The following is a 22,073-nucleotide window of genomic DNA, read 5'->3' as shown; positions in this document are numbered from 1 at the left end:
ATTTATCCACAAAACCACCACAGCAAAGGCAGCTGCGGCACAGGCAGCCCCAAATGGATCTCATAACGTGTAAAAGAGATATATAGGGAAAACACTATCCGCATTGCGCTGGGCATAGCTACAGAGGAAAAAGGGCTTGTCCCTGCTTGAGTAACATCCAGACTAGGGATTCCCTACACGATCTTTTAAGTACATACTTTTAAGTATGTCTAAATGTGAAGCTTTCAGAGAAGGCAGAAAAAATGGATGATTATTTAAGTAAAGTGTAGAACTGTAACGATCCATTTGACCTGAATTTGTGTCCACAACCAGGAGATTACACAGTATTCAGCTGTTGTGTCTCAGATAGGTATTTCATTTCATCAAAACAGTTCATTGAGGCTCTGTATTAATGTGGGAGACACAAGTTACTAAGTGAAATAAAGCCCAGGAAATGAGAGAAAATGCTACAGTTTTCACTCCCCCTCCCCCCAGATATCATCATATAAATATTTTTCATAGGTGAACAAAAGCTGATCGGTTTTATACCTGCTCAGATCCACATTAACTGCTTGGTACTATCCATTTTGACACAACTTGGTTAAATCCAAACAGTATTAGCCTAAAATCTTAACAGAAGATATTCAGAAAGTATTAATATGTAGCTATGCAAACTTTATCAATAATTATAATTAATAAAGTATTATTTGTGAGAAGTGATGATTCAGGGACAGAAAAAGATTTTAAATAGGAAGAAGCAGAAGAAATTAGGAAATACTATTTGACTCCTTTGCTTGTATTACATTAATTGCTATGTGATGACTTTTCTCTGACTGTTGAAACAGATGGAAGGAAATACAGAAAATTAAAACATTTTATTGTATTTCCACCTGCCTATGCAGGTTTTTTAATCCCTACACTGTACTCCTGGAAAGGATACTGCATGTTATTTGGTAGTCTTCAGAGACTAAGACATGCCACTCGATATTGATGAAACTACCTTCACAGAACATAAGGTGAATGAATACAAATGCAAGTTTGTAAAGGTGCCCTTTTAGCCACAGACCCTAAATTAAATTTCCAGAAAATCCTTTTAGAGTGGGTCAGCATTCATGTTCTATAAAATGTGGCTCTCAGAATTCAATATAAAAGCTTCCCTTTATAAATCCTATTTATGACTTCCTTCCCTTTTTTTTTTTCTCTTTTTTTTTTCTTCTTCCCTTAATTACAGCAGAGAAGGATTAGTCAGTGTAAGCCTCCAGGGAGCTATATACAAAGCCATCTCCGAAATTAAACTAAAAGGAAAATGGCAGAACACATTGAGCTCTGGTAACAGACAAGACTGATTGATCTGAAGAAGCCAAGCACATTTTCTGGACCGCCGTGGTTGAAGGAGAAAAGGCAAAACCATGGGAACCTTAACTCTACCTTTATCTGCTTTATCCATTCTCTTCTAAAAAAAAATAGTTCTCATTTGATTACTTACATTAATTTCTATGAATGTCACCATTTAACAAAGTAAATGTAAATGAGAGGTTATCCTTCGCAGAGTGACGTGAGTGAGAGGCATTTCCTTCAGTTCAGCTAATTTACCTCACATGATTTTACATAGATATATGCAGTATCCCTGCCTCATTTTATTTTTCAGCTGCATGAAAAGAATTCAGACTGGTTATTATTGCCTTGTCTTTACTTTTAAGAAGAAACACATCTCGATCAGTTTCAGATTTTGGAGGTCAAAACAAAGTGACTTTCTTTAAAAATGATTTGTCCTGAAGCTGCGTATTTCCTAAAGGAATAATTTATTTTAAGAAAATGCTATGGCTATGGCTAAATTCCAGAGATGCACACAGTCTTATTTTACAATCTTTTTATTTTCTTCCAGTTAATCCAATCAGAACTTTTCCAACGGAATGATGATGAGCTGTAGAAAAATTGATTTTTTGATCCCTGCCTGCCTGGCTGAGCAGGGCTGTGCTGCAGGTTGAGGCCTGGCCCTGGCCCTCAGACAGACACATGATGACAAATATTCCCTGCGCTGGCTTACCCCATTATTATTAAATTCAAAGATATTACTCACAGAGTCCTGATCTTTGGCATGTGATTGAAACTGGTAACAGGAATGCGGGTGATGTTGTTATTGTTGAGAGTACTGTTGGGAAAAAAAATAAAATAAAGTTGAATAACAGATTGATCAATTATTTACATCTCTGCACCAACACACTATTCACAGAAACAAGCTGCTTCAACTCTTACAATAGATCTGCTTGGCACCAGCCGTAAGACCTGCTGACCAGTCCCTCAGACAATTTGTGACATGTCAAGAAAGATATTTTTAGAGCAAATAACAAATAACTGTATAAAAATGGATGAGGGTTACTATTTATTGCATTCAAGCACTAGGGAGTACAGGAAACGAGTTTCTACCTGCTATGAAAACAGACCCAGACTTTTTGGTTAAGCTGCTACCATGCTGGAAAACCTGGGGCTAGCTGACTGGAGACACATCGAACTTGTGTGCCACAAACTGAAAGCTTTGGACTTGAAGTGCGCTTACTCACAATGAAAGCTGCTGCCTTGCACAGCTTGTTAATGCAGCTGGCTTACCCAGCCAGACAGCTCAAATGGACTTTCTGAAAACACACGGGTGGATGGGTACCATCTCTTTGGTTTCCTTATGAAAAAAATATGTGGGAAGCAGGAGGGACTGTAATAAGGCATGCCATGACCCAGACATGTAAGGATTTCTGCTCCTCTATCAAAGCAGAGCTAAAGAGAAAGAGCTCGAAGAGAAAATGATCTCAAGCTGCTGGTAGGGACCCCCTTAATGCTTCTTATGAAAAATGAACTGACTACATTCTCATCAGCTGTGTGTGCTGCTCCCATTTACGTAGCTCCTAATTATATCAATGACTCTCTAGCAAATTAGAAGCTATAAAGTTGATCAAGATGGCACAGGAAATGGAAAGCACTCCAACAAGGCATAATTGCCGTGCTCAGGGCTTCAGATCTGCAAACACAGAGCCCATTTGCCATGAGAGATGACAGCAGGCCCCATCCCCTGGTGCTGCTGCAGCTGCCCAGGTGAACGCATGTCCCCGCAGTCCCGCAGCAGGCGCTGCGTTACAGGAAGGGCCCAGTGCTCTGCAGCACCACTGGGCTTGGAGGGAGTTCTTTTGTGAGTCTGTGCGTGAGGGGAAGGAGGTTCCTGCTGAGGCACCGTATTTCCTGCCCTTCCCTGAACCATTTTGTTGTTTCGACAATATGCATTTCCATATTTAACCAAAAGCTCTCGAAAAGGTTTTCAGAACTCAACTAGCCTTCTTGGTCATCTGCCAAGCTAAAAACATTTTACAATTCTGCCCAGAAATCCCTTGGCAAAACCGTCACCTACAACATTAGCAGATTAAAGTTAAATTAGATTATATCACGCTACCTTTGCTATTACTTGATTACTTTGTTTGGCTAATGATGCGGGATGAAAGCGTTTTGCAGACAGTCGGCCAAATCAAGCACGTACAACAGAACTTCCACAAGTGAACAAGGATACATTCATGTATACTTCAACACACCCAACCCTCAATGTATTTATTTGCTATTTGTATCACATCCGTGTTTGAAAGTTCAAATGGGACTCACAAATTGAATTTCTAATTGAACCAGTATTTTCTTCTGCAAACACAGAAATGTTATTCACTCCCTGCCTCAGTTGTCTGGTACATAAAAATGAGCTATGCACTTGGTCAGAAGATTTCAGGTATGCACCAACAAACAACAGCTGTGTAAAGTCAGCTTACAAAAATTAAGTCACATACACATAGCTGATGTCTCAGTAGGTCACACAAGGCACTACATGATGCAGGGGAAGCCATAGAAATTCAAAGACTTTCCAGTGATTTCAGGATGCAGGCTGGGTTCAGGCAGAACATGATGTGTCAGGGAGCTCCCCTCTGCCAAGGGCACAGAACATATCCCTGTCTCCCAGCGCAATTTTTCATCTGCGTGTGGAAAGGTCAGCACCTTTACTATGGTTTGATGATTCAAAAATATTTTTAAATTTCTTAAAATATTTCTGTTTAATAGACAAAGCATTATTCTAATCACATACAGCATTTCTGCTCACAAAATACTAGATGAAGGAGGCTTAGTCTTTGCCCCCAGCAAGCAAAGGGATCCCATAATTCATCAACAAATACATAACCTTCCTTCTAAGAATCCTATGTCCGTGCTGAATTTATATACTCCTTAAACAAAAATTTCAGGGATAAATCTAACAGTTAACTACTGCACAGATGACTTAGTAATATATTATTTCATTGATATTTAAATGTTAAATATAACGAAGGCAATAAAGCACCTATGATAACAGCAATTATTTCAGGACAAAAAGGCCAAACGCTGCAAAGGGCACTAATTGACAGTGAACTGCTGGCACTGCAGCCATGCTGCAGCTGAAGGAATGTAACCTGCTGCTGGTCGCTCAGCAGGCACAGCCCCAGCACAGAGAGAACTCTCCAGCTTCTGAACAGGGACACAACAGGGGTAGGAGGGCTCCAGAGGCATTTTGCAAAGCTTTCTGTCATGCACATGAAGCCTTCCCAGTAACAATTTTAATGGCATGAGTCCTGACGGGAAAGCACACACTAGAGCAGCATCTTTAACATGAAAGGAAAAATAAATTCTGCTTCATTCATTTGCTAGCAGCTTCAAGGCCCCACTCTCATTTCTATCCCGCTAAGATTCAGTTCTATCAGAAAAGATGCACAAACATCAGGAAGCTATGAGAAACAGAAAACTTCCAGGATCTCCTGAGTCCTCCTGCGTTGTTTGGGGAAACTTGCATGCTGATGGGTTCTCTCCAGCCTTGTGCCTTCCTCGTCTTCCACAGCCCAGTATATTCTTGTCCCTTGCACTGTCCTATTATTTAGAAGTCCTCTCCCTGTAAACTATTTGCATCCAAAATGCTGAATCAGGAAACTGAGGTTATATAAAATATTATTTATGCCAACAAACTTCCCACCTTGAGCCGTGATCCTTGTCAGATCATGCCAGCTAAGCAGAAGCAGACTGCTGCAGTCCTAAGGGTCCTCCAAGGACTACTTGGAAGATGCATAACGTGGGATCAGCAGCCTTCGTGGTGGTACATCTCCACTGATACGTACTGTCATCGTCCCACTGATTTCAATTTACAACCCCAGAGGAACTCCTTTCCTAACTCACCTCAGTAGCCCAAACTGGATAGAAGCACGCATGGTGCTGCATTCTTCCGTCTGAAGAACAAAGCTGATTTATAGTCCTGACTAATCTGGTTTTAGTAAAGGAAAGAATGTTCAGTTTGCAATCCTGCCATGACTTGATAACAATTACTTGTCTCCTTTCACAAACTTCTTGTGCAAATTTAACTGCATACAGCTGCAATTCTGTTGTCTTCTGCCTTGCTCCAAATTCACATACACCACTGTAGTTCACTGACAAAGAGTCGTTAATTCAACACGAAGAGTAATTAAATCAAAATCATCATCCCACAGAAATGACTCTCATGTGTGGTTTGCTGATTTTGCTTGTTTTTAAATAATATTGGTACACTGTTCCTGTTCATTGCAGGGGGGTTGGACTAGATGACCTTTAAAGGTCCCTTCCAACTCTAAGGATTGTATGATTCTATGATTAGTTTTTACTCCTTTCTCCACGCTCTTGAATAAGAATACAGGTGTTCAGGTCTAAATGAGAGAAAAAAACTGTACTCCTAATGCTAGAAGAAATCGCACAACTTTTATAGAAGATAGTTTAGGGAGGAAAAAAAAAAAGAAAAAGAAAGGATTTACATTTTGAATCCCACTAATTCTGCAAGTACCTTACTTAAAAACCTCAGGAACTGTAAGCATCCCTTTGTGTTCCTTGGAGTAATTCAGAGAGAAATCCCAGGCTGTCAGACCAACAGTTACACATGCTCAGTTCTTTAAATTACAGAGTACACAGAGATTTTGTTTCTCTTACTTGAAATTAAATTAGTGATATAATTAAGAGCATATAATGAATATCAGAATGACTGCTGACTTATTCATCTGGAATAATAATACTTTCATTACACTACATCTCCCGCTCTGTTCCACTTAAGTACTAGAGAAGCATCTTCTGGCAATGATGTCAGAAAAATGTTAAATAACATAACAGAATTATCTGAAATGTTAACTATTTCATTTCTTCAATTAGTACTTCAATAAGTAGAATGCACATTAACATTCTCCAGTCACATTTCAAGTGGAAAACATGTAGAAGGGTTCTTTTCTTAAGCGCATAACACTGATGACAGTAGCAATACCTGATGCATCCCAGCCTAAAAGAAGTTGTCATCCTACTTTATCATTGACAAAAGGTAAAAATTGTTATACAAATATCAATTTCCAAGACATGTTTGTAATGAGCATCAGTAAAACACCTACAGTTATGCTTCCTGTTTGCAGTCTGAACTGAATTCAAATTAATGGGATGGGGAAAACCTGTCATAGTAGGGCAGAACTGACGACATCCTGTGGTTTTTGACTGCAGCAGAGACTGATTTGCTCTCACATTCCATTTCTGCAGCTGATTAGCACAAACAGCTAATCAAATTGAGAAATTATATGGTAGATTAAATTTCTGATTAACACTTTTGTCCAAGCCTTAATAAGCATCTCCCACGGTTACCAGAGGTCTGCTGTGCTGGTCATTCAGGTTTTTGATACACGCCAGGATTCTGTTGGGTCATAGTTTGCAGCATTTGCAAAATTCTCAGTCAGAAAGAAATAATCAGGCCTACAGACATTCATACCCAGCAGAGAAAGAAAATCTGAACTTACTTAAACCAATATGCATACAATCAAATCTAACGCTGTGCTATACACTGTCAAGTACTGATAGGGAAAAGGAAAAGGAGCCAGATCGTTTATTGTGTTTTTGTTTTCCAGCTTCTACCCTTAGGAGACAGAGATCCTTCACAGGTTTCTAAAACATATCATTTGATAGCAGGAATCCTGCAAACAACAATCCTCATTTGGCAGCACACACCTCGGCGTATCTATGGGCTTTGTGCTAAGTGAACAACAACGCGCTGCAGAAGAAGTAAGGTGCTGAGCTACCTCACTGAGATAACCCCATCTTCGGAAAGTGAGCCTGTGAGATGTGGGCTGTGAGCCTGGAGCAGACAAGCAAGGCAGGCAGGCTGGGTGGGAGCAGCCGCGTCAGGCAGCGCAGCGCTGGTAGCTAACAAGTCTAACGTTTCCTTCTGTCTCCTTCAATTACACCACGGCTTTATCACAGTGTGCTCGTTGGCTGTGTATGTAATCCGTGTGTTGTGTGTCCATAACACCATGTAATTGGGCCTAATGTAAGATTATTATCTATGTGCATGCAACGGATAGCTACAAATGGCGTATCCGCAGGCTTGTAACATTCCCAAGAGTGAATTACTGTCATACTCCCCGATTACTACTTCTCCCATAACTGCCATGGTTTACAGGCTTCCTATCCCCAGTGCAACTATACATCCAGTAAATGAGACTGGAAAATTTATTAAGATTTAACCAAGGCATCTCCAGGCATAACTAAACCTCTCATGTAAATAGTTTTCATGATAATGCCATTTCTGTTCAGAAGAGGGTGAACTGGTGCAAAAAAGAAAGATTGAGCAGCTCACGCCAGATTGCCAGTGGAGGTGGGAACACAGCAGTGCAGTGACAGGTTGTGACAGGAGGACACCCTCAGCAAGTTTGTGGATGACATCAAGCTGTGTGGTGCGGTTGACACACCGAAGGGACAGGCTGCCATCCAGAGAGACCTAGACAGGCTGAGTAGTGGGCCCAGGGGAACCTCACGAGACTCAACAAAGCCAAGTGCAAGGTCCTGCACCTGGGTCAAGTCATCCCCTGCTATCAGCACAAGCTGAGGGATGTGATTATAGAACACAGCTCTGCCAAAAAGGACCTGGGGGTACAGGTGGAAGGTAAGCTGGACATGAGCCAGCACTGTGCCCTCACAGCCCAGATAGACAACCAGATCCTGGGCTGCATAAACACAGCATGGCCAGCAGGGTGAGGGAGGGGATCTTCCCCTCTGCTCTGCACTGTGAGACCTCACCTGGAGCACTGCATCCAGATGGGGAGTTCTCAGCACAGGAGAGACATGGAGCTGTTGGAGTGTGTCCAAAGGAGGGGCACAAAAATGATCCCAGGGATGGAACATCTCTCCTGTGAGGACAGGCTGAGAGCTGGGGCTGTGCAGCCTGGAGAAGAGAAGGCTCCAGAGAGACCTGAGAGCGGCCTGTCAGTATCTAAAGGGGCTGTAAGAAGGAAGGGGACAGACTCTTCAGTGGGGTCTGCTTTGACAGGACAAGGGGAAATGGTTTCAGACTAAAGGAGGGGAGATTTAGATTGGACATAAGGAAGAAGTTGTTTACAATAAGGGTGGTGAGGCACTGGCACAGGTTGCCCAGCGAGGTGGTGGGTGCCCAGTGCCCTGGAGACACCCAAGGTCAGGCTGGATGAGACTCTGAGCATCTGACCTCATGTAGGTGTCCGTGATCACTGCAGGGAGTTGGACTGGGTGACCTTTGAAGGTCCCTTCCAACTCAAACGATTCAATGATTCAGTGACAATTTCTGAGTCCAGAGCTTTCTGGGAGAGCAGAGTACTGGAACAGCATGGAACTGGATGTCCCTGCTTTGGGGTGGGACATGATGACAGCTTCAGAGCCCTGACAGCCTTGAAACACCATTTAGTAGAACTAACAGCATGGGCAGCTTACCAATTCCAAAAACTGAATCTAAACTATTTTTAGCAACAAAACTAAGACTTGATTAATGTTTGTAATTAACTCCAAGACTGTAGAGAATAAGGAGCTATATTTTCAAAAGTTGCAAAGATCTATTTTTCAGGTCAGGCGGAATTTGCATTAAATTAAATATTTACTACTTCTCGTGGCCTCTGATGAAAAAGCAAAATGGCTTTGGCACTCAATCCCTCAGCACTGAGCACAGACTTTCAAGGCATCCGTGATTTGCTCTTGCTAGGCAAGAGGCAAAGCTCTGCTGGATCCCGTCAGAGCTTGGTGAGTCCTGGGCCTCTCTTCAACTCAATCCTCTGATCTCCCCACAGTCTGTTTAAATTAAAGCCCACAACTACCGTGCGAGCATATAATGAAAGCAACTGATGCTGCACTGATTAATCCATTACTCTGAACTGTTAGAAAACATAATGATCTCACAAGGGGCCTTATTCACTGACATACAGCAGTAGAGCTCTGATCTGACACCTCAAATTAGCAGCAAAAGCAGTAACAGCTGGGATTTTGTCTCAATATTTGTACCCAACTCTAAAATGAGTTGGCACTATGCAAGTGCTATTTTTAAACACAATGTTAGCCCAGGAAGATAATTTTCTAAATAGTCTCCAGGTGACATGCAAGATCCACAGAAATAAATAAAAATAACTAGTTGCCAATTTGTGGTTTCTGTTCTAGTATTAATCTTTTGCTGATGTGCTCACAAATGTTCTCATCACAGCAGCATGAGAGGCTCTAGCGTCATTAACTTGGGAAGCTGACATCAGAAACATGACTAGTTTGAGGATACAGAGAAAAGAAAATGTTCTTTTTGGAAATGTATGAAAAAAATAAAATAAATAAGCTTTGCATAGAATTATAGACAAAATTGCCAGCAACATTTATTGCTACAGTTCCGTGACTCTTCCCATTCTGTGGCTGATCTTCATGTGCATATAACTTTCAGATTTTAGCTATTTAAGCTTATTAAAAAAGCCAGATGTTGATGGCACATTGATTTTCATTTTTTCCCCTTGAAGGAATGAGATTACTTCTAAAAACATAAGACTTTGGGGAAAATGAGTTTTAGAAAAAAACTCTTCTAAAAAAATGCTCTGTTATATCCCCAAGCACTGAACTTCCATCTGTCCTGCAATGGCTTAGCATTTAGTCACCCTGCAAGAAACCGACCATGTTTGTCTACAGCAATAGCATTAGGCCACATTAACTGAAGTGTACTGTAAGTGCACTAGCTGTCCCTGGAGACTTGGCCATGCCCCGGCTGGAGCCTCTGGGGCTGGCGATGCCAGGAGCCAGGGCTGAGAGCAGAGAATGATAAGGGCTGCAGCCCAACAGCTGGTTGGGCAAACAGACTGGGTAAGGAGGCTGGGACTGGGAGTCACTGTAAATGGATAAAAGAGGAAAGAAATCATGTGTGCCTGCACAATCAAAGACTGCACTGTCATACATATACGAGTGGGAGCAAAACTGAGGATTCCTGTGACCGATGGCTGGTGACCGATGCTGAAACCTTTCTTGTATCTTAAATCCTGCATTTTTGTTTTATGAGCACACACATATCATTAGACTTGAATACCAAGTCTTATACCAACATGCAAATTACTTATACCAACATGCAAATAAATAAAGTATGCTAGAACAAGATAAAGTAGACCACAGAATAATAGAATTGAATAAAGTAAAATAAGCTGAGATCAACCAAGATAAGGTAAATTAAAACACAGAAGAGGTTATACAGAGAATGAGGGTAGACAGTTCATTTGGTTGTGCACTTGGCTAGACGTCAAGACAAGAACTGTCACTCACATGGTCTTACATCTTCTCACTTCCCCTTAATGAGGTTTCTGTTTCTATGACGAGAAGGACACATCCATTTTTCCACATAATCAAATCACCTCTATTAGCTTTACAAAATGCAGGTACCAGTTGCATCCCCTGATTCCTTCTAATTCCCATTCTCAGTGAGGGTTGAAAAAGCTTTTCACAATAATTTCAATCAGCTTTTCAATCTTTTACAACACCTTCTAATTCTATGCAGAAAATACAGATTCAGTACAGCCTGAATGGATTTTTTTTTGTTGTAGAAGTATCAAAACAAGCAAAGACAGAAGAACACAGGCTGAAACTACTCAGCCATTGTTTTATTTTAAATCGAGCATTCTCCAATGGGCTATTTTTCTAGAGTAAAAAATGACACAAGAAATACTGCCTTTACTTGTTTTTGAATCAGAACATTTTCTCAAGCGTTTGCCCAAAGGCTACGCATTTTTCAGTGCATCATATTGGGAATGACTACTGTGGCTCTAAGCCACATCTACCTCTACAATTTTCTGCAAACACTGAATAAATGTTCTACAACATCAGGGTGGTTTTGATTTACACGACTGATACATGCGAAACAAGTCCAACTATCACAATATGCAGATCAACGACCACTCAACCACTGCTGATTATAGCAGGTACTGAATCTAGTTCTTGCAGTCCACTCAGTCTGCTAGACACAGATTTTCATTAGAGCTAGAGGGATCAAAAATATAACTGTACTCAATATCAAATCAATTTTAGCACCTAGAATTTGTAGATTCATTTGAAAATCCATTGTTTGATGGATTAGTATAATTAAAATAATAACAGAAACATATATCTGTAATAGAAGTTACTGTTTAAATAGATTTGCTTTTTTTAGGTTATACAGAGATCTCTTGTTAAATACGGATCTTAGTGTTACACAACTGCATGCTTGTCAGGTACTGCATTTTATAGATTCTGTGTCAAAATCAATGGAAACTGGATTGGTTCTCTATGCATACAGAGGTTGGAAAGCCTACTAGTGTGTATTTATGGAAATGATGAAAAAGAATCAAGGCAGAGTTTGATGCATCTGCACTTTGGGAAAATGAAGCAAATTTTTAGCTTCCTCCTGGAACAGTTGCTTCTGGTTAGTCCTTTCTGATGCTAGAGCAGCTTTATACACATCGTCTAATTCAAACTAGCACAACCCAACTCTGCAATTTGAAAGAAGCAAGTAACTGTAGCCATTTGTTCAGGCTGAAGGCATTTGATGATGGAGATTGCTGTCACCAAGGTAGAAGGTTTCCGCACTGAGTCAGCTGAGTGCTGTGGTTTACTTACAGGACATCCACCAAAAGAAATTCTAATTCTAAAGAAATGATCGAATTTGGATCGGGAAAAAAAACAGTATCATTCCTGTGCTTTTACTGAAGTGGATAGGCTTCTCTACTATAGCAAACATATATTTTTCACACTCCTCATTATAACGTACCCAGAAACAGAAAAGGCAGTTCAAGCAATGGACCTACAATGGTTGTCTGCTCATACGTAGAGAAAGAGACAAGAAAAAGGACTTCTGAATCCCCTGAAAGGGGCCACGTGACAACATTCTATCCGTGGGACTCCCACTGGGGCAGCCTGGTGCCACTTGGTCAACTGCCGCAATGCGGCACTGCGGCTTCCTGCAAGTCCCACGCTGGCCACTAGGACCGAGGGAGGGACCCTCAGCGTGCCGCACGGCAGCTGCTCAGGAGGCACAAGTATAGCAGTGAGCAGAAATGGCTCTGGCAGCAGTTTGGTGTCAGTGCAAAAGACTTTACAAAAGCCTCTTAGAAAGCAGGCGCCTGGCATCCACAGGGCATGGGCTGCCAGAACCCTGTGTTTCTGTGGCCTTGTAGTGGCAGACCTACTGATCCTGCAGGAACTTGATGCCCCTCGCCCCTTGCCAGAGCTGTCCCTGGTTTCTGCACCTGCCATCTCTGCCCCAGGGCCCGTGGCATTCCCACTGAGAGGGCAGCAGGAGGAGCCCCTTAACAGCGCCAGTAACATGACAGAGGGCTGTGAGGGGCTGCACAGCCCATCTCCACCTCTGACAGCAGTCAGAGGAAGGAAAAGCAGCAAATATTTCAAAGAAGGAACTTTCATCTCTACTACCAGAATCCCCAACCCAAAATGGGAGAGAGGCGGATACACATTAGCAGAATAATTTTACATGCTAACAGTACTCAGTGCCCCTACCTGCAACTCATACATGCTGAAAGTTAGGATTAATATATAGTCTAATATAAATCCTGGTGAAGGAGATAGGGAATGTGTGATATACACATTCTGTGAACTCAGACCAGCATGCATGAACAGTTGTTCACTAAAAATTACCTTTTATAGAGAAAATAAAGGTTTTGAAAGAACAAAGCCAACACGCAGTTCCTAGACAAGGGCAATTACACATCTCTTGCTGAAATTGGAAAGGGATCTGCTTTCCATCAGGAATTAAACATCAAGTTTTTCCTTTAATAAAACATTAGACAGCATTTCTGTGTGTTGCACAAGAAAACATCAATATGTTTAAAAACATCTATCTTTCAAAGTTTTAAACTTCTCCCAAACACCACCTGCCCATGAGGAGCAACAATACCTGCTTATATTCATGCACGCATACGCAATCAAGGTAAGAAACCGTAACAATTTGAATATCAAATACTCACAGTGTTACATTGGCGTCCAGTCCATAGAGTGAGAAAGTGCAAAATAGAATAGACACAGAAAAAATTCAAAGCGCTCATGATCTGTTCAGGAACATTCTACAAGCGCTTTCTACAGCAGCTAAATAAAAGGAGTCAACTGTTCTCCATATATGAGCGTTTCCCTGGAATATCTGTACCCATACCAAATAAAAGACCATTGCGGATGGTCTGCCCTAACTCTTTCAACCTAAGTATCAGCTGAGGCTCCTCGCCGGGTTTCTGACACCCTAGCCGCAGACGGGGAGACCCAAGCCTTTTAAGACATGGCTGGAATTGCCCAAGGAACCAGTCAGCAGCCGGGGGGTGCTCATGGGCCCCCCCTCCCAGAGCCCGCCCAGCCACAGCCCCTCTCAGCAGCGGGCTGCGGGCGGCCTTCAGGCGTGGGGCTGCTGCATTGCGGCAGTTCCGCCATCGCGGGAGCAAGTCCAAGGCTGGAAGCCATGAGCGAGAGCTGCCTCCCCACCCTCCTTTCTCCCTGCACCACCAACACAGCGCTTTGGTGACACACGCTATCTAGGATTGTAGTGGCAAAAGACGCAAAAACAAACCTAGACAACCAGTCTGGTGATCGAAGACTTCGTTTGGTGTAAGCTCCCGTATCTCTTCCTCATGGCCACCGACCTGTCCTCCACAGTCAGCCACTGTCTGCCACTCAAACCACTGACAGCCTGCACCGGCCACCACCATGAAGAGATGTGTGCCATTTGTAAAAGGCACTGGCACTATTATTCGTTACTTCCCTCCACGCTTTTATGTGGCCACCTCACTTGATGCTTTCAAGTGACCAAGCTCATCTCCGAACTACTCAAGAGCAACACGCTATGTTACAGCAAAAGGTTCCTGGGCACCCTTACAGTGTTCTAAAACATCTTGCTACTAAGGGTCTGAGATGGCCTCAGCGTGGCCAGCATCACCCCTGCGTACCGAAACAACGTCCCCAGATTGCTCAGCCCAAACCAGAAGCTCAACCAACGCAATGCAGCTTCAAAAGCATCAAATCACTTAGCGTAAAATTGCTTCATTTATGATAACGCAAATAACATAGAAACTGTGATTATTCGACTCCAAATTACTTACAAATCATTTCACACTTCTTAATGCAGCTCTTAAATTTTCTTGTTTCTTAAGCAGAACTGGATATGATACATAAAAAAGTCTAATTTACATTATTCATATACATTTCACATTTCAAAAATTATTTTCTATGTATTTAACCACAATAATCAAGTCTAATGAAAACATATATGTTCTTTTCAACCTGTGTATGTTACGTATTCACAAAATATACTTGTATTTTATGCATAACTTTATGAATAGCAAGAAAAAAATGCACTATTTGGCTTTAGGTCAGAAGAAGTTTCTGTGTATGTACTTTTTAGGTGCTAACATAATTATCTACCTTATTTCCGAGCCAAAAATCTACATATTACTGTTTTGAATTCCAGTTTACTACAGATATCATATTATTGTCCAAGCTAGAAATGTTGGAAAATGCTAAAAATAAGTAACATACTACCCTGGTCCCAGCAACTGCAGTTCAAGGTTACACACCAGACAATGTGGCATACTAACAATTCAGTACACAGAGCTCTCATCAAAATTGTGCTCTCCATTTCCAGAGAAACCAGATTTTTGAGCCCTCTCCTGTATAAAGACTGACAGAACTCAGAGCCTGTCTTTGTTCTACCAGAACTAGAGGTAAATGCAGCCTCTGAAACAAGCAAACTGTTCATTCCCCTACAGATCATAAACCACACCTTTAAGTGCACACAGAAAAAAAGACTATCTGTCTGTTTTGAATTTTTTTTTTAAATTGTTATTGTGTTGTCTGACCCCAGATCAGCAGCAGTTCCCGCATTCACTGCAGGCTTTGGACTCGGTGTCACAGAAGGGCTGGGGACAACCCGGTACCTTTGGTGTTGGGGTGCCAAAGGCTGTGCCCCGCACAGGCATGCAGTTTCCTCTCCCCACCAAAATGCCTTATTAATGCCAGCAGGACCCAGCTACCATAGTACGGTCATTCAGCTTCTGTGGGGAGTCATACAAATAACGAATTGCAAGTTATGAAATAAAGTGTCTAGTCATCTCCCTGGAACTTGTTACTTCCCTTCATAACTCCATTATCAGCTCAGTTTTATCTGCAAGGAGCTTTGTTCCCATCACAGTCTTCTGCTCAGCTTTTGGATAAGGTGTTCGGCTGCATATCTGCATTAAATACACAGTTGAGTGTCTTCGGGATTAAGTCGTTCACATTCATTTGACTTTCAGCAGTCAAAATGCTTGTTCTACATCTTTTATATTACTGACAAAGGAACTGTATTAGTCAAAGGGGAGGCAGGGCAGGTCACAAAATGAGCAGAGCATGCAAATGAATCAATTAATACCATGGAGGGAAGGTCTGCCAGAAATCCCCGTGTCTCCTGGAGTTTTGACTTTGGCGTCTCTCAGAGCAGGGACTGCAGCACTTACACAAGGCAAGCTGTAAACCTGGGCTTTCTCAAAAAGCATATTGGTCAGTGATTCATGAATCTAATAACTCTAACCTGGCACTGCTCTTATCTTGATAAGTTCCGCAGCCTGCAGGGCTCCAGGCTATTCTCAGAGAAAAAAAAAAAAAAACTCTGACCTAATGGGAGCAGGAAGGGAGAATGAGCACAGCATTCGAATACTACATATGCTCCAGGAGGGAAACATCACTTTTCTAAATATGTAATATAATATAGCATCCACACTGAGGTCTGATAGAAATGTTCATCCATTTGCTGGGGCATGCCCAGCACATACTGCAGGATTAGCAAAATCATTGATCAATGAATTTATGCAAATATATTCCCCCCATAAAGAGAGAGTTACATTACATCTGTAACAGGCATCAGTGATTTTCAGAGGCCCTTGATTGCCCGCTCTTATTTTATCTCAGCTGGTCTTTGATATAAAGCCTGTCACCATGGTGCCATCTGGATAGTGTTCCGTTCACTATGCCGTACTTCCAACCTCACATTTTGTAATATGCTGTAGAATAGAGGTTATCTCAGATTTCATTTCCATATCTTGAGCAATGATGCCAGATCTCCCACTGAAATATATCCGCAAATAAAAACATTTCTTAACCAGCAACTGTGTAAGCACCCCATCTTTCCTCATCTATCCACGCTAACTATTTATCTCATTTCTTCAGGGTCCGTTGGGTGCAGTACTTTCTAAAAGTTCTCCAGAAAAAGGCCTTTCTGTAGTTAATCTTATCTCCAACTTATTTATGTAACAGAAAACTGAAAATAACAGCTAAGTTCATCAGGAAATTTCTCATTCCTATGAAGATCTACAATGATCCAGGAGCCAGAAAGAATGGGAAGGGAATAGAACACTGGACCGCTGAATGAGGAATGGAGCAAAGAAAACTGGAAATTGTCCTTTGTCCACTGATATCTCTGTACTCCGGATGAACCTTGATTGCCAAACTGACTTTTACTCTTCCTCTGACATAATGTGACCTCCTGTGATATAACCTGCACCGAAGACTGGGGATACTCTTAGAAAATCCAAGCTCTGTTCTGTGCTTCGGGGATTTCAACTACTGGGTAGACAATTCAATCACTCACGTGTAGCCAATAATTATTTCAGTTTGGTTTTTATCACACACATTATGTACATGCTGACTGATGAAATAAGTAAAGATTTTTAATTTGTTTTATTAATTTATGTATGTTTAAGCTAACATCAATCCTTAGGTTGAAAAAAAAAAGACCAATCATTCTAATCATTCTAATTTTACTCTACTCAGTATGAATGCATAAAACAGCTACGCACAACATTTCATTTAAAATCTCATTTTCATTATTATATTTAGGTAGTTCAGTATCAGCTATAGGAACACAATTTGCAGAGTTCAGATTTGATCCTGATTGCCTCAACAAATCATAATTTCCAGCAAAACAGAAGGAAATCACATTTGTGTGGCATTTTCAGGCTTTCATTAAGCAATGACATCTCATATATTTAGAATTATGTCATGGCTTTAGCTCCCTGACTCTCCAGGTTGGGAAAGCAAATAAAGATCTTCTACCTGGCTAAGACATGCCCAGAATAGCATAAGTAAAACTGATCACATAACTGAGTGTTCGGCACACAGAAGACAACTATAGGAAACAATTAAATCCTGTCTGTAACACAAAATAACGATTCATTTACACAAAAGTTCTTAAAAGCTTGCTAGGACAAAAAGCGGTGTGTATTATACGCATACACATCTATGGCAATTTTATCTGGACTTTCAGTGATTACTAAAATTTTTGTGAAACACAATCCTTTATAACAGGAATCTATGGGAGAGAAAACAAAAGCATGACCGACCACTGAGAGGTACTTGCTAGGAATGGAGGTTTGACACGACGTACGGAAGAACAGGGGGATGCAGATCGCCGCAGCCCGACGGGTCCCGCGCGTCCCACACAACACGACGTGGGAGGAAAGGATGTACTCAAGCGCTGATATAGCAATTGGAATTTCTAAGGCTCTGACTATCTTCATTTTAAGATCTCAGAGATGGAAGGTGAGGTGTTTTCCTTTACGCTTACGTTTTACAATCTTTACAATCACCATTTATTTATATATTAATTTTCAAGATCCAATTTTTAGGGCTCACTTGGAATGTAAGGCATGGTTTCATACTGTTGCTGATATTTGGATGACTGCGCCTGAACTTCTTCAGTATTATCTGTAAGTGAATCGTCAAGATTTTTCCCACTGCAGTGCCCAGAGTTGACTGGAGCACAGTTTGTTGCTATGGACTCTTAATGGCCGAGTCAGTGCCCGTTCACTTCAAAAAGCCAGTGAAATTTTGGGAAGGTGATTTTTCAGGCTATGGAATATATAAAAGACCTAAAACAATTAATGCGATTGACAACAAGCAAAACTCCAAGTTCTTCAGTACTAGCTCTGTCTAGCAAGAACTTATTTGTCTTCCTTAACAAAACTGTGTCAGCAATCCTCTTCAGATTAGCCCTTGCTCTGGTAATATCTTTTGGTTTGAGTTTTTTTTCTGCTGAAGAACTGCAAAGAACAAAACATGTTCAAACTCAGCTCCCTGTTAGCAATCATCATAAAGCAGGAGAAAAAACAGCTTTTACAGAACAAAACCAGGAAAACACTCCAGGTAAATTGTCAACAGTGACTCATAATTCTTTCTATCCTGTTCACATAGCACTACTACTATGTCACTACGCCATTTTCAAGCCCTTCCAGTGAGGACAAACAATACAAAATAAATTAAAAATGTTTTTTTTGTTTTTTTTTTTTTTTGCTAAATTGAGCTCTGTATCTTTCTGAGAAATGGATCCTAATAACCATGTATTGCTCAGCACTTCCAGCCTAATGACGATAGCATGGCCATTTGCTCAGTCTTAATGGCTTATCCAGTTTGACTGGGCTTTTTGAACCACCCTGAAATGACTTCCTTTTATTCACATATCCAGTAGGACTGAAAGGGAAGTTCTGAGCTATGGAAGTTTTATTTCCTATGCACTGTAATGTTGAACATTTGGATATGAATCTATGGAGTAACCAGTTCAAATCTACCAAGGATATGTCTTATTGCCACATCCCATAAGGAATACTGGGCAATGATTCCATTTTTTTTTTTTAAATAATCTTTATTTGCTTGCAGCTACATTAATAAACATTTCTCAATAACGCTGTTATGTGCCACAGGACACAACTAAAAACTGAACAGAGCAGAAAGTCTTCTCCTGCTAAAACCAACACTTCAGTTTGTGAAAGTTTCACACCAATTTTCTTCAACTTCTCTGCATATTGCTATTCCAGCAGGTTATTAGATTAATTAATAACTCATGTTCTTCCTTCTACATGTTGTTGCTGTTTGTTGGCCGCACACACCTACTTTTCTGTGTCTTGGAATATGAGAACAAAGCCAGCAAAGTATGTTTAACCCTATTACGAAAAAGGGGAAAAGGAGAGATGCCAACAGGAAAAATCCGTACTTCTCAACAGAACGGAAGCAAAACCTTTGTGGGAAGCTGTACAGAAGATGAGATGCAAAAAGGAATAAAACCAGCCCCTATCCAAAACTACAAAGAAATGTTTAAGTAAGCATGTTGGTTGTGTGCCATCTCTCAGACATTATCTTCACCTTGCTGCAGAGGCAAAGACAATCAGCGGAAAGCACAAAGCATTTTATTGCAGCATCTCCACAGCTTTTTATTCCCAAACTCACAGCCACCAATAACACTTAGCATCTGTGTTATGGTCTACGTAGGTCAGATCCCAGGATCAGGGACATCTTTTGGGACCCCTGAAACACTGAAGCTCACCGAGATGCGATCAGAAGAGTGCTTGCATGGGGCACCAGGCAGTATTTGGCCCTGACCCGAGATCCAGGTGAAGTCAGCAGCTCAGTGCCCTGTTTAAAGTACTGAAATTAGTCATGAATTTCTGATCTCCGCCTCAGTACTATTTGTTGGTATAAGAACTTAGAACACAGGAAAAATAAAATAAAAGCTGTAAGACTGCTTGCTTGAGAAGTGGAAATAAATAACATGGACCACAGAGTGCTCTCTATTTTAAGGGATAAATGCAGTTTCCTTCTGCTCCTACAGTTACCAAATCACCAAGACCCTTACAGTCATGCTTTTTGAGGAATTCAAGTTGAAAGAGAAGCTGAATCCGGAAACCAAAGTGCTTTTAAAGGAGGTGTTAATTTATTTTCTGGGTAACACTTAAGCATTTTAGCTCTTCCCCAAGTAATCCACAGAACTGAAGAGTTCTGCAGACAGGCAGGTATGCAGAGAAGAGGCGCAGAAATGCGTTTGATATCAAAAAGGTCACGTGATTTCAGGAAGATAAAGTAGTCAATAATTGAGTACTCTTGCAAACTGCTCAAACAGATAACTTTTCTCTTTTTGACCAGAATGATTAAATATTTTCTACATATTGCATCATGAGTTAAAATATTTCTCCATAAAATACAGTGGCAAGCTCTTCTCTGAAATGTTATCTTGATGTCTTTTGGTTTCGCTTGATGATATTCTTTGATGGCTCAAATTGCTCTAATTTTTTAGCATTTATGTCTGTTTTACAACTGAAGATGCGATATCCTCTAGTGCATTAGGCAAATGTCTTTTGCGAGAGATTTAAATGCCTTGGGAAAAAAAAATAACACTTCAAATTAAGTTTGAAGTATTCTACTCAAATTTTGTGACTGAGAAAAATAACTAGATACTATCAATCTATTTTCTCATCTTATTTAGAATGAGATTGATTTTTCCTGTAGCAGTGTGTGCGTGCTAAAAATTAAAAATGCATTCAAGAACTGATGATGATATATTTTATACAGTAGAAAGAAATCCTCCTCCCACCCACAAATATCTGGTATAGAAGTAACCAATTGCAAACAGAGGAGTAAATAAACTAACTCGACATCCCAGGGAGAAGGAGTGCATTCCCAGCAACTATTTCAGAGCCTGCAGAACTTGGTATAGTACAAATAGAGGTTCCAAGTACCACCCAGCCTGTTGTAGTAGAGTGACAGCACAGGCTGGTGTCAGTGGAGGACTGATTCACCCTTTGTGGATATGGAAAAGCAGTCCATCAAAATAAACAAACAAATAAATAAATACGGCTGACTCTTTTTCTTCCTTTCGTTCTATGACATAGGCAAATAAAACTTTATCCACCACTTTTAACTCAGAGCTTTTCCTTAAAAAGGGCTGTTAATATAGAATTTGAACAATACTTAATAATGTGAGTTCCCAGATGAGGAACTCCCCAGCTCCTCCTGTTAGCTTGGTACGAGCAGCTCACAGACTGCTCGGTATCAGCGTCCCAGCCTGGGAGAGCGGGAGCGCAGGTACTGGCATGGTTATGGCAGACAGGCACGGATGCGGCTCCCCAGTGCCACAGCTACTGAACCCACTTCTGTTGGCACTGATGGCAGAAACCGTCCTTTGAGCCTCTGTCCATGGTGGTCAGAGCCCATGAGGCAGAATTCCCTTGATTACCACACACACATTCGAAAGAGCTTTGGTGCATTGCACGGTGCCGTCACTACAACCTTCGTGCAGCCTGTTCAGAGCAGCCACAGGCACTGTGCCGGCCCCGGTGCCTGGAGGTGCCAGTTCTGTGCGAGGCGCACACCTTAACCCCCACTGCTGGCTCATACCACCTAAGGGCAGTGCTGGCAGCAGTCTGAGCAGCCATCCCCACAACATTTAGTGTAGACCATTCGGCTCTGGAGCAGCACCACCATCCCTCTGACGGAAGGGTCTGACCCGAGGAGTGCTCCTGTCCCCCTGCCCCAGCTCCCATTCCTCTGGCTCAGGACTGGGCGCTCTCTGGCATTAACACTTTCAGCTTTGCAGCATTAACGTTCAGAAAAGCCTTGCATCCACTGCCCTGGTCAAACTGTATTGCAGAACAGGTCTCTGTGAACAAGTACCTGTTAGCAACCAGCAAGTTACCTGCTTGGTACCAAGCTCTGGTAACGCTAGGTTTCACATGACAACAGCGCTATAAATCTCATGCTCTTTCTCTGACAGAGTCGGATTTCACTGTCAAATCATTTTTTTTTTCCTTTTCTTTCTGTAGCTTTAGCAACCGACGTGTAAAGTTTGCGGCAGCCAGGAGCTCAGCGTGCCCGTATTTCAGCCCTCGGAGCAGGGTCCTCCCCACAAGCCAACGCCTGCACGAGCGACCCAGCCAAGCCCCCGCTCTCCTCCCTCCCGCACACCG

The 22,073-nt window shown here is 41.6% G+C and overlaps 1 protein-coding gene across 3 annotated transcripts in view; it reads right to left on the bottom strand.

Annotated features, from left to right (window-relative positions):
* SLIT3 (slit guidance ligand 3) overlaps window positions 1-22,073 on the bottom strand; it is a 536,914-nt gene that overhangs the window by 185,917 nt on the left and 328,924 nt on the right. For all 3 annotated transcript variants that reach the window (XM_021410240.1, XM_021410241.1, XM_021410242.1), the window contains one exon: window positions 2,060-2,131. In XM_021410240.1, the coding sequence (XP_021265915.1) occupies window positions 2,060-2,131 (72 nt within the window). The remainder of the gene's footprint in view (window positions 1-2,059; window positions 2,132-22,073) is intronic.

The sequence above is a fragment of the Numida meleagris genome, chromosome 12 (genome assembly GCF_002078875.1).
Source record: "Numida meleagris isolate 19003 breed g44 Domestic line chromosome 12, NumMel1.0, whole genome shotgun sequence".
Lineage (NCBI taxonomy): Eukaryota > Metazoa > Chordata > Aves > Galliformes > Numididae > Numida > Numida meleagris.
The sequence above is the reverse complement of the archived record's forward strand: the minus strand, read 5'-3'. Positions and strand labels throughout refer to the sequence as shown.